This window comes from Oryzias melastigma, linkage group LG4 (assembly GCF_002922805.2).
Source record: "Oryzias melastigma strain HK-1 linkage group LG4, ASM292280v2, whole genome shotgun sequence".
Lineage (NCBI taxonomy): Eukaryota > Metazoa > Chordata > Actinopteri > Beloniformes > Adrianichthyidae > Oryzias > Oryzias melastigma.
This window is the reverse complement of record NC_050515.1, coordinates 1,083,865-1,097,438: the sequence shown is the minus strand read 5'-3', so window position 1 is coordinate 1,097,438 and position 13,574 is coordinate 1,083,865. Positions and strand designations below refer to the sequence as shown.

Below are 13,574 nucleotides of genomic sequence, written 5' to 3'. Positions count from 1 at the left end.
CTTTAATGTTATGCTAAATTAGAATGTAAAATAAAGAAATGAGATTCCAACAGACCTAAAATATTTGTCTATTTTCTAGTCAAATTACCTTGATCTAAGACACAGATGACATTCATTAAAATTAGGGCTGTCAGATTTGTCGCGTTAAAAACGCATTAATCTGACGTGTGCTTGACGCTGACAATTTTTTTGACGCATTAATCGCGGACTTTCTCATACGTGCCTTTCCATACCGCGCGCGCGGGCGTCCCGCCCTCCAACTGACCGGCTGCTCTCACACTAGATCACGGGCGGGTCTCCAAACACCGAGCTGCGAGCTAAAACTGGCTGGCGCTAGGACCTGGAGAGCTCCTGCACCCTAACCCGGCTCCGGTTCGCGTCCAGTACCACGTCTGGTGGTACCGGCTCGCGTCCGGCGCCGAGAGCTGCGCACCCCAGACGTTCCGAACAGCAAGCGCACTGGGGGACGTTTTAAATGTTCTGGAGGTTTCAGATCCAGCCCCAGCATAGCGGTCTGTCTGCCGGCATATTCATCCGTGAGCTCCGCTGGACACGTCGCTGCATCGAGCTGCAGCCAGAGAACGCGGCGGCAGTAACAGACTGTCAAACTATCCACAGAGTATCCCGCTTTTCTCAGTCTTTAATGTTTTAAAAAAACAAAAGTTAATTGGAAATGATGAATCTCTATTTCATTTATTACTGTAGTTCAGCAGAGGAGGAAAGGATTTGGTCCTGACAAAAAAATGAACATGAAAGTGTTATGGAAATTTTATTTTTGATGTTTTTTTAATTTTATTTTACTGAACGTTGATTGAAGTTTTGAATTTAAAATGCCCTTCACTTGCACTTGGGCTTTTGTTAGGCATTTTATGTTACAGCCTTTTATTGTTAAGAAAGTTTATCTCAATACAATGTTACAAAATAAAGTATTTCTGATGAAAACTATTAATTTTGTCATTCTTGTTTTCATAATTAATGTAGAACTACTAAATGCCACGAACCACACATTTTTTTTCCTTAAAAAAAGGCCACATGTAAATTTGCGATTAATCGCGAGTTAACTCTGGACAATGCGATTAATCGCGATTAAGAATTTTAATCGCCTGACAGCTCTAATTAAAATATATCCACTTTTGTGGATTTATTTACTTATTTTGATCCATTTAACTCGATTTGACTAGAAATGAGACAGATGTGCTTCGCTGATGTTGGGGGCGGGGTTTAATCACAACAAAGGTTTTAGTGTGGGAGGTGTGAGGAGCCGCTATGAGCGGCACGCCCCGCCTTTTCTTGGACTATGGTCAGGCGCTGCAGTGGCGCTCCGTTTCTGAACCTGATGAATCCCAAATCCACTGTGGGGCCAAGACACCAAATCTAGAACTCACCCTTCAGGGACGAAGGGGTGGAGAAGCGTGGCGTGGCGCCCCCTCCATGGCACGCAGCCTCCCCTCTCACCGCAGCCCGCTTCCTTCAATCCCCTTGAACAGCAGGTACTGTTCACCCCCCCTCCACCCACCCACCTAGCCCTGCCTTACTCGCCAAAACAAGCCCTGCTTTGTCCCCCACCACCACCACCCCACCCCGCCCCACCAACAGGACCTGAAGCTTTACGAGTCTGTACGCTTAGTAGAAAAAACATTACCTGGAGATCAGGAAAACCTTCAGTACATAAACAGGATTCAGAGTGAAACCAGTTTATGAAAAACGCAGAACAAGCAGAGTTTCCTGCTGTTTGCTGAGGTCACCTGTTGTTGGTTTCTGCTGATGGCGGTGGATCAACAGAACGCCGTCTTTTCCTACATCCTCAGCAGTGTTTGAGCAGTTCTACACTCCCAGGAGTCGCAACAGATTTTTGAAGATGGATCTGCTGTCAAAGTCCCTCCACCTGAATGCCTTACGTCAATCCTGTCAATCCTGGACTGACATAAGGCTAGACTTAACTCGACTAGAACCAGAGCTTGATCCAAATTGGAGATCAGGTGAGCCATTACACCTACTAAAGGACTAGCTGTTACCCATAGCCAGGGGCGGAGCTAGAGCATGGTATATGACTGGGGCAGGAAGGGGGCAGAAGACTTTGGAAGGGTGGCCCAACACCAGAATGGAAAATCCAAAGATCAAAAATACATAGCTTTTGTTCTTGTTTTGTCTTATTTTTTCAAAGCTGAAAGAAGCTTGTATTGATGATTTATTCATCTTTGTCAATAATTATACTACTATTGACTCAAATTGACTCGGCACTTAGCTCTCCCCGTAGCATCTGGGTTGTGTTGACTTGGGAGGACATTTCCTCAACTTCCAGGTTGGGAATACTCTCACGCCGGGAGCTGACCTGATGGGGTGAAGCGGCCGTGGAGGTGTCCCAGAGTCTGAGTTTTGATGTGCTTCAACTCATCTTTCTGAGAAAGGTGGAAGCTCTGTGGCCTTGTGGCAGAGTAGCTGCCCTAAAACTGAAAGGTCACGAGTTCAAATGTCTGTTCAAGTCACCAAAGACTCAAAAATGGGACCAGATGCTAATAGACCCGTTTCACCGTGACACCAGACAAAATGGCGACTGAGACGTAAATGTGATTGTGACTTCCGGTTTACGGATCTAGACAGGCAAACTGACAACTGAATGTTGTTGAACACAATTTTATGTAAATAATTAAAGGTAACCTTACCAATTGTGACGGAAATATTTTTAAGGCATTCATTTTATAAATGTCCTACCTAACTGTATTGGTTTTCATCTCTTAGGTCGTTCACAAATCAAAATACAAATGTATGATATCCTCCAATATTGGATGTTTTATTGACAATATCGACCTTTCATTTGAGCAGATGTTATTCTAACAGGTTCTAGTTTTTATGATGTTATTTGCATGTATTTTAAGTGCGATCAGCACAAAAACTGATAAAAATTCATGTTGGCCACATTTAATATCTTCAGCAAACACACACATCGCTGCATTGGCCGTACACATTTTAATTACTTCCAAGGCCAAATATACTTGTTGTTCTACAGGATATTTTACGGGATAATTGTAAAAACACGAATAGTTTGGTTCAGCAAAAATGTTAAGAGCAGCTATCAAGCATTTTCAGCTTTCAAAATAAGAACAGCCAAGTAAAAAAGATCATCTCTGAGCCGATGTGTTTTGTAACACAAATGTTTTTAGTGAATTTTACAACTATGGTTTCAGGACAGTTGTTATTAATACTTTCAACATTTTTTATGGCTTTTTAACAGCTGCATACTTTTAATCTGACTTTTGTATTCCTGCTATTACTCAATATTTTTATATACTTTTATTTTTAATATTTTCATACTTTTAACCTGTTTGTGTGTTTGGAGCAATGGATGAATTTTGCAAGTTCCTTCAGGATTAATAAAGTATCTATTTATCATTACATACAAATAGTCCCTTTCCTATTTTTGACAGCGGTTTCCAATTTGATAATTTTTTTACCTTTATTTTCCCACAGATCAGACACGGTTTTGAGCAAAAGAGCCACAACGAGAGTCTGACTTTTGCTCTGTTTACAATGATTATGTGAGCACAGAAATGTAGACAACTTTAACTGGTCAGAAAAGATCCTGTGCAGTTCCAAAAGCTATTGCTAGCGTTAGCATTAGCACAGATTAAAAGAATAAAACCATAATTACCTTCATAATCAAACAAGCAGAATTCAATAAGGTACTTGTAACCTCTGAATAACTTTAACCTGGTTGTCAGAAAGAAATGATCCACGACTCATTTAATGTCATTCATGGGAATTTGGGGAACCAGCTGAGCTGCTGTGTTCTGCAGGCAGGACTAATGATATTTGTTCTTTGATTTGTGAACGATTTAAGAGGGGAAAACAAATACAATTAGGTAGGACATTTATAAAAAAAATATTGTACAAATTTCGGTTACCGTTGGTTAAGTTACCTTTTATTATTAACGTAAAATTTCTTTAAATACTGTTCATTTGTCAGCTTTGCCGTTCGAAACCCATAGACAAGACACTCGCCATTTTGTGTGACGTCAAGTGAAAAGGGTCTATTCTTTCGTGATATTTTTTCTGTAGTCCAAGTTCTTCAAGTTATAAACTGGGCAATCAGATGCCTTAAATAAAAGTAGCCCACTTTCAAGTGGTAGGGGCGTGGCCTTCCAACAAGCTCACTCCTGATTGGTGAGAGTGGTAGCCATAGAAATGACGATTCGGACCAATCACTGCTTGCTGACAATTACAGGTTCCAACATGGCGGCATCTATATTTCCCAAAAATGGCGACTGAATGGAGAATATTTCTATGGGTGACACTTGATCCAGTTCTCCTTTACAGTCTGCAGCTCTCCGCTCCCACGGGGGATGGGTCAAACACGGACAACAAATATCACACAACAAGATGTGAAACCACTAATGTGACTTTAGCTTTGAGACCTTGAAAGACAGAACGGCTTTGGACCTCACAGCTCAGACTCATGCAGGCGGATCGCCCACAACTCTGCTCAGCACAGGTCAGCGTGTGGGACTCCAGAAACACTTTCTCTAATCTGATGTGACGCGATGCCGGCAGCAGTTAGCTTCACTGCTGACCACAGCTCAGATTGGGAAGAACTCAACAGCCCGGAGCGTTTCTCCCGATCCCAAAAACCAGCTCTAAAACGGATCAGGGACTGACGGACACGCACAGAAAGGGCACGTACGCACACGCCGAACCCTGGAGAGGTGGATGCGCCCGTGTTTTCTGCAAGCTGTGTATTCTCCCGGCTATTCTGGGAATCACTCGAGTCGCGTTTTATCCGAGAGATAAGGGACTCTCTGCCGGGACGCAGGAAGTGCGGAGGAATTTGCTGCCAGATATCTCTGTGTTTTTGAAAGCGCTTTGGAGTCCACACCTCCCCCTTCCTCCGTGGAATAACTTCCTCTGCAGGCTGAGCCTTGGCTCCCTGCTCTCCACTGGTGCATCCTCTTCCTGAGGTGGAGTCCCCTTTTCCATCAAAAAACTCCCTCCATTTGCCTTTTTCTCAAAGCTCCCATGTTTTTTTTGACCAGGCAGAGGCGGAGTTTGTATTTTCAACGTGAAATGTGAACGAGCTCAGAAATGATGACAAAAACCAAAACAGAGAAGCTTCTCTGCAGCTGTAAAACCTGAAAAAGGTTTAGTGAAAATGTGCAGCGGCGGGCGGAGAAGCGGAGCAGAGACAGTGGAACATGAAACACAGAGGGAATAAAAGAGGAGGAAGAGGCCGCTGGGTGGGGAGCAGCAGGCCCAGCGCGGGAGGAAGGAGAAGGGTGGCCACGGGAGGAAGGGCGGAGCGCGGACAAACACTCACTCCTGCAGGGTCTCCACTCCCATTTCCTTATACTGCAGCTCCTGCTTCACCTGGGCCAGCTCCTGCTTCAGTCTGAAGAGCTGCGGACACAAGCGAGCGCCGGGTTACCACGCTGCACAATGGCCTCCTCTCACCGTCGCCGCCGCCACGTTAACACTGCTGAGTCAGGACCGTTCACATCCAGCCCAGCTGTTTATTCAGCACACATCCGCTCATTATGGATCACACAGCTTTGAATTAGAAAAACTTTTTTGGGGGGAAAATAGGGACTCAAATGGCACCGCGGCCTGGTGTGTGGGGCAGAGGTGACCACAGAGTGTGTAACGCTGGGGGCGGGGCTGGATGCACACATGCTCCTTCTGCACATTTAGGTTCAGTCAGCATTTCGTCTATGAATCAATGTTTAACATTTGTTTTCACTCAAACAAATAAAGAGACGGAACAGGAAATGCTTCCTTATTTTAGCATAAATATTCTCTAAAGAATTTTCTAAAAGCACATTCAGTGGGGCAAAAAAAGAATTCAGTCATAAATTGTGCAAGTTGTCTCACTTAAAAATATGCAAGGGAGGCCTGTAATTTTCATCTTAGGTATACCTCAACTATAAGAAGCAAAATGAGAAAAAAAAATCTAGAAAATCACATTGTTGGATTTTTTAAGAATTTATGTGTAAATTGCGTTGGAAAATATGTTTTTGATCACTTACAAACAAACTAAATTTGTGTAACTTCTTCTGTAAGAGGATCCTGTGTCCTCAACTCGTTATCTTTATTAATGTCACCTGTTTAAACTCGTTTATCTATATATAAAGGACACCTGTCCACAACCTCAAACGGGACGAAGCACATTAAGGTCCTGGAGTGCCCTATCCAGTCTCCAGACCTCAAAACATCAGTGCTCTAGAGGAGATCCGCATGGAGGAATGGGCCAAAATACAAGCGTCACTTTGTGAAAACCTTGTGAAGACTTGTGAAGAAAATGTATGACTGCTGTAACTGCCAACAAAAGGTATATAGCAAAGTACTGAGATTAACCTTTTTTTTAATTGACCAATTACTTATTTTCCACCATAACTTACAGTAAATTCTTTAAAAATCAGAAAATGTGATTTTTCTGGATTCTTTTTCTCCCAATTTTCTCTATCTTAGTTGAATGTATAAGAAAATTACAGACCCCTCTCATCTTTTTAAGTCGGTGAATTTACACAATTAGTGGCTGACTAAATACTTTTTTGCCCCACAGTTGTTTTGTCTAACTTACCTGCTAAGTTTCTTCCTTTACTGAGACAAATAAAATAGTTAAAATGTGGACTTTCTAATGTTTTTGAGTTAATCTGTTTACACTTTTTTCATTTTTTTTGTTTTTGATCTTCGGCTTTAATAAGTTTTTGTTTTTTTTTTCAGTTTTTGAGGCAACATTCCACAACTGTTTGGTCAGAATCCTCCCAAAGTCAGAAAAAAACTGACTTGAAAGACCCACTCCAAGGAAAATGGTGTTTCTAACATGTTCTTGTGTCATTTTTCCAACAAAAAGAACTCAGATTTAAAACTGCATTTCTGAGTATTTCTTCATTCAAATTGTTGTGAATCAGCCAATAAAATGCAGAGGAATAAAGATTGTATCTGCTATGTAGAAAGTACAATGGGCGAGCCACAAACTCTTTGCTCTGAGCTCTACGTAATGGGGAGGGGAAGTGGGGGCGGGGTTGCTCTGTGCCAACAGTCCCGCCCACAACTCAAAAGTATATTTCTGATGAACTCCTGCTGCTCTGCAGAAACTATGCCCAAGAAAATGACAGATTTTTTTTTCTAATTTTGGCTAAAACAAGCCTAATCATAATTAAAAAATGGTCAGAGTGGAACTTCAACATAAACAGATTCCAAAAAACTTTGTTTTATGAAATTGTTTAAAAGTTAAAGTGGTAAAACGTTTAAATATTTGAGGCATAATTGATCAAGTTACAGACATTTTTGAATGTCTCTAGGATCCTTGGAAGAGTTTGAGGATGCGTATAAAACTTTTTCTAGAAGTTTTAAAATGTTTCAGGACTTTTTGCATTAAAAAATAGACAATTACCTACAGAAGGTGATAAGAACAGACGTCTCCCACATGTCTTATTGTGCTGCCATTTATGCAAAATACTGAAATGGTGAAATTTGTGAAGGTTTAATCACTCGTTTTAATATATAAAAATTATTATTTAATTATGTATTTCAATTAGGTTGAAAAATACCAACTTCTACTACAATATTCCACTTCCAGAGAGTAATTTCTTAAAAGCCTTTACAATTTTTACACATAAAAACAAAGTTTTAGTTGTAACTGTAGCAGCACAGAACCAGACTTCTTAGGAAAATACTTCAGATTCATTTCTAAATGTTAACATATTGAGGTCCTAATTCCTCAAACAAATGCCCTTTTTGGAGATAATGAATCAAATTTCAATATTTGTTTATCAATCTTGACAGGAGACACAATTACTGTGATGTTTGTAACTTTGGTCATTTTAAGTTCATCTTAAAAAGGTTTTATTGTTGAGGAAATTGTCTGTTCTCACCTTTCAAATGGTGGTAAATCAACTAGAATGATTTTTTAATGTCTGAGTTGTTTTTTATGGTGCTTTAACCCATTAACACAGACAGAATCTTTCACATGATCAATGTCATTCCAGTAGAATCTACTGGAATGACATTGATCATGTTAACGGTTGAAAAGTTGCAGTAAATCACAGAACAGAAACACTCTGGTGTTAAAGGGTTAATATTTCTCTCCGTCTGACCCGTCATCTTTCAACTGAGTTGTAGGTTTGACGGCGCCCTTGCCGCTGCGACTGATCTGAGCCCGTGTGAGTGTGGGGGGGGGACCCGTCCTTTGATGATGATCTCATCCTCGTCCCCTTGGGGCCCCCCGGCTCAAAGCCACAGTATCCTGTCAGAGCCGCGCCCCTGTCAGCCCGGACGGGCCCCTCATTGTTCCCGGCCGGCGATGACTTACCCGCTCGCGTCTGCAGGCGATCTCCACTTTGATTTGTCCGGGGTCGTATTTCGAGTTGGAGGATGAGCCGGACAGAGCTGGGAACACATGAAAGAGGCACTCAATACCAGAGTGTCATTCGGGGGGGATGCTCCTGGATGCTTGGAGGGTGACAGCTGGAGGAAACTAGGAGTGATATGGGGGCAGGTGTTGGAGGAAATGCTTGAGTCCGTGTGTGGGCTTACTGCTGCTGACGGAGTGGTTGTCCTCAGAGAGCTCGCTGAAGAGCAGCATCTCCTGCTTGGCCAGCTCCAGGCGCTGCTGCTTCACCAGGTACATCTCCTTCTTGGCTTTGAGGGCCTCTTGGGCCACCACCAGGTACTCCTTCAGCATGCGCTCCTGCTCCTGCCGCCATTGAGTCCGCGGGTTCTCAATCTGGGTCGTCTCTGAAACAAAAGAGACGCATCGGAAACGGAGGGAAAAAGAACTAACTTTTTTATACGATTGGTGGAATTTAAGGGAAGCACTCACTGTTGATGTGGTCGATGTAGTACACGCCCACCTGCTGGTCATAAACCTCCTCCCATCCCAGAGGCAGTTCATCGCCAACACAGTCGGCGAACGTCAGCGGTTTGGTGATCCTGAAGCCGTTTGCAAAAAACAAACACATTAGGTTTGAATGAACACCACCGTCGAGACGGTGGAGGAAAAAGCAGTCTGACTCCATCATGCTTGTTTGCACCTGCAGCTGGATCCGCCTCCTGATCCACGTTTTTCATTCATTTCAAATGTGACAATTAAACCCAATCTTGCTTCAAGTAAAACATTTTTTTATTTCCCACTTTTTAGAGAAGGTCAGGTCTGTCGATGCAGAGCCTAAAGTTTACTATACACTTTTTAGCCTTATAGCTTCGAGGGCCGGCCTCCTTACCTGGATCAGGTGCGTTTAGCCAATAAAGAACCAATATCGCAGTATGTTGGAAAACATGTAGTAAACCAACCCTCGAGGAACATTTACTGCAGAATCTCTTCAAATCTACTAATTATCCAAAACTTTTCATCAATACCACAATAATTCAACAATAAACACTCGAATAAAAAAAAGTATTTGTTTGCACAGCTTTCTTACTGACAGAGTGGGTGAAATCTCAAACTCTTCTGACCACGGATTGAGGGAAAATGTTACGGATGAGAGAAAGGAAGATGAATCTGTCCACACGTTAAAACGCAGACCGTAATACCTCCAAAGAAATCCTGTAAAGAACTTTTTCCTCTTCTTCATCACATTTAACAAAAACGTTCCTCCTGAATCTCATCCAGACACATCTGAACATTCAAAAATCGAATTTCTTCCCTTCCTCTAGAATATGAACAATGAGAATAGAGTCTTTAATAAAATCGCTTTCCAGGAACTTAAGATAAAGAAAAAAATGTTTTCTAACAAAAATTAACCACAAACATGAAACACCAAAGTCAAAGCTGAAATCATTGAAGATTCATGAACATCAACTGCTTTGCAACAGACTTCAGGGTGTAACACCCCCCCCTTCACTGAGCAACCCCAATTCAGCGAGTTCAGGCTCAAAGTTTTCAGGCTCAAAGATCTTTTTGGCCTGCCCCCAAGCGCTGGTGTCAGGAGAATGTCCATTTTTAAAAAATAATGGTGAGAATTTCAGCACAGTACCCTCTGAACCAGGGTTGCTCATTCCTGGTCCTCGAGATCCTGTTCTCCCAACACATTCCAACTCTCAACTCATCATATATGGACGTATGGTTCGGGGCTCCGCGTCACTTTTTGACGTTTTGGGTGTCCCCAACTTGTAGTTTTTTGACGCGGTCTAAATCGGGGGTCCCCAACCTTCGAGGTACCAGGTTAGGGTACCGGTACCAGTCAGCATCTCAAGGGTTAGGGACCCCGATTAGCATAAGCATTTTCAGATCTCGAGGACCAGGAATGAGCAGCCCTGCTCTGAAGTTTTCTGGAAATGATCCAGTAGTTCATCTGCATTCTTCCTTCATCGGCTCAGTTTGGTAAACAGTAAATTCAAGCAGTCATGGCATGCGACATACTGAGACTGGGCACACTGACATCAGGATTACAACTGACTACAACCGATACGCTGCCGTCATCACCACCTACACAAGAGGGGGAGGCCCAGAGAGATTCTCACTTCAGCAGAGAGGATCTGTTGAGATCACCGAGGAGCCGTATGGACAGTCTCACCTCACTAGATCTCTCTGCTGAACTTCTCATCTCTGAATCCTCACGGAGGACAACTCTACTGTTCCAGTGAAATCACCAAGAGGGGATCTTTTGAGATCTTTCAGTTTTGCAGCGGCTCTTATTTCATAAACAAACTTTACATTTTCTATCATTTATGATAGTTTTTTAAGTTCAAGCTGATAACACAGCTTCCTTCATTCATGCTGTTGGATCTTATGAATTTATAGATGTCACACATCACCTAAATGTACAGGTTTGTAGAAACCAAACAGGACACTGCTGGCATTAGAAACCATCAAAAAGAAATATAGCTACAAAAGCAAAATCCTATTTTTTTATATTTACAAATAAAAAGTTGATTTATGATAAAGATGTAGACATGCTTCTCTGGCGAGTTTGAAATGAGGAACAAGGAAAAGGAAAAAACAGATTTTTGAAGCTCAACTCTAGGATGAAAGTAGGTTTTTATTTTTTGGCTACTTCAAAACATCCATCCATCCATCCATCCATCTTCTTGACCGCTTTGTCCCTTCCAGGGTCGCGGGGTGCCGGAGCCTATCCCGGGTACTGATGGGCAAAGGCGGGGTCCACCCTGGACAGGTCGCCAGTCTGTCGCAGGGCCCCAATCACACACCCATTCACACCTAGGGCAATTTAGAGTCACCAATTAACCTATGAAGCATGTTTTTGGACGGTGGGAGGAAGCCGGAGTCCCCGGAGAAAACCCACGCATGCACGGGGAGAACATGCAAACTCCACACAGAAAGGTCCCAAATCCCCCAGCCGGGATTCGAACCGAGGCAAGAGCGCTAACCACTGCGCCACCACTTCAAAACAGTTAAAAAATATAAAATACACATTTTCTCTCAGCCAGTTCATGCTGACATTGCTGTGTCTGATCCAGCTCTTTTCTAAAAACGTCTGGATCTGTCGATGGTTATGCAATGACCTCCATGATCCACGCTTTCATAAATTTACCCAAAAGGATTCTTATCTTCAGCTGCGTGAAAGTTTTATGAGAAATCTGCTCCAGAAGAATCCTGCAAACAAACGTCAGTTCTTCACCGCTCTCCTAACCGGGACCTCCGGCGGCTCCCAGCTGCTGCTGCTGGTAATTCTGGCCTTTAGTATCTGTTATAGTGAAGTTACCATGGCAACATAAAAAGATTCCTAACAAACGGGAGCAGCTGAGATCTCTAAAGACAGAGGGATGCCCAGAATAAGGCGGGGAGACGCCGAAGAGGAGGGGGGTTTAAAATACTTTCCTCTGCATAAGCAGATCTGAGGGAAGCAGCAGAGCAGATCATCCAAACAGATTTGAGATGTTTGTTTATGACGGCGATGCCTGATCTAAATCAGCTACAAACATTTTCACTCAAGTGTTTTACATCCAACAAAAATTCTACTTTTCTACAAGTTATCAATCCATCTCCCAAGAATGTTTGGCCAACTGAAAAAGAATTTGTTTTAAAGAAAGAATATGGAAAAATATCTGGAATTTGGGGAATAAACACGTTGAAGGTTTTTGCTACAATTAAGAAGAAAAAAGAATTCCTCCCAACAATGAGGGTGGCTGATGATCCACGAAAAAAATAATCTCTGAAGATGAACAGAGTCTAGACTCACCGCCACTTTATTAGGAACACCTTTCTAGTACAGGGTTGGATCCCTTTTGCCTTCAGAACTGCCTTAATCCTCGGCAGCATAGATTCAACAAGGTACTGGAAACATTCCTCAAAGAGTTTGGTCCATATTGACATGATAGAATCACACAGTTGCTGCAGATTTGTTGAGTGAACATCCATGATGTTCCACCACATCCCAAAGGTGATCTATTGAGATCTGATGATCTGGAGGTCATTAGAGTCTAGTGAACTCGTCATGTTCTAGAAACCAGTCTGAGATGATTCAAGCTTTATGACATGGAGCCTTTTACTGCTGGTAGCAGCATCAGAATATGGTACACTGTGGTCATTAAGGGATGAACATGGTCAGCTACAATACTCAGGTAGACTGTGGGGTTGTAACTAGGATCAATCGGTACTAAGGGGCCCAACGTGTGACAAGAAAATATCCCCAACACCATTACACCACCACCAGCTTGAACCGTTGATACAAAGCAGGATGGATCCATGTTTTCATGTTGTTGATGCTAAATCCTGACCCTAACAGCTGAATGTTGCAGCAGAAATAGAGACTCATCAGACCAGACGTTTTTCCAATCCTCTATTGTCCAGTTTTGGTTCATCTGTGTGAATTGTAGCCTCAGTTTCCTGTTCTTAGCTGACAGGAGTTGCACCCGGTGTGTTCTTCTGCTGCTGTAGTCCATCTGCCTCATGGTCGGACGTGTTGTGCGTTCAGAGATGTTCTTCTGCAGACCTCAGTTGTATCCAGTGGTTATTGGAGTCACTGTTGTATTTCCATCAGGTGGAACCAGTCTGGACATTCTCTGACATCAACAAGGCATTTCCACCTCTGTAAACCGAGATGGTTGTGGGTGAAAACCCCAGTAGATCACTTCAATCACTTTTCTTCCTCATTCTGATCTTGGTTTGAACTGCAGCAGATCGTCTTGATCATGTCTCCATGCTTCAATGCATTGAGATGCTGCCATGTGATTGGCTGATTAACGAGCAGTTGGACAGATGTGTCTATATATGTGGCCTGTGAGAGAACATGCGTTTGTATTATATATGTGTATATGCACATTTCTTCATCTTCTTTTACTTGTATATTATTTTCCAAACAATTCATGACTAATTATCCTTACCAAGTCCCATCAATCTGTCTGTCTTCTTCAGTTGTTAACTGATTTTGAAATAAATCAATTCCAAGGAATCCCTCAATAGCAGTAAAGAAGGTTTGCTCATCTAATGAAGTCAACAGGAGACTAACAGATCGTTCTGGATCAATGCTCCGTGGTCATCTGCTCTGACCATCCCAGATCCAGGACTATTACTGGACTTGAGGCCCATTTTCAGCGATCCAGAATCTTCAGTGCAGGCAGAAGACTCTGCTACTCTTTGATTTGCATGAAGATCACTCTGAGCTTGTTTGTCTGCGTCAAGC

The 13,574-nt window shown here is 42.6% G+C and overlaps 1 protein-coding gene across 2 annotated transcripts in view; it reads right to left on the bottom strand.

Annotated features, from left to right (window-relative positions):
- Positions 1-13,574, bottom strand: part of wwc3 (WWC family member 3) — a 44,948-nt gene that overhangs the window by 18,524 nt on the left and 12,850 nt on the right. For both annotated transcript variants that reach the window (XM_024278844.2, XM_024278845.2), the window contains exons 2-5: positions 8,813-8,922; positions 8,527-8,727; positions 8,303-8,379; positions 5,309-5,388 (exon numbers count right to left, since the gene is read on the bottom strand). In XM_024278844.2, the coding sequence (XP_024134612.1) occupies positions 5,309-5,388; positions 8,303-8,379; positions 8,527-8,727; positions 8,813-8,922 (468 nt within the window). The remainder of the gene's footprint in view (positions 1-5,308; positions 5,389-8,302; positions 8,380-8,526; positions 8,728-8,812; positions 8,923-13,574) is intronic.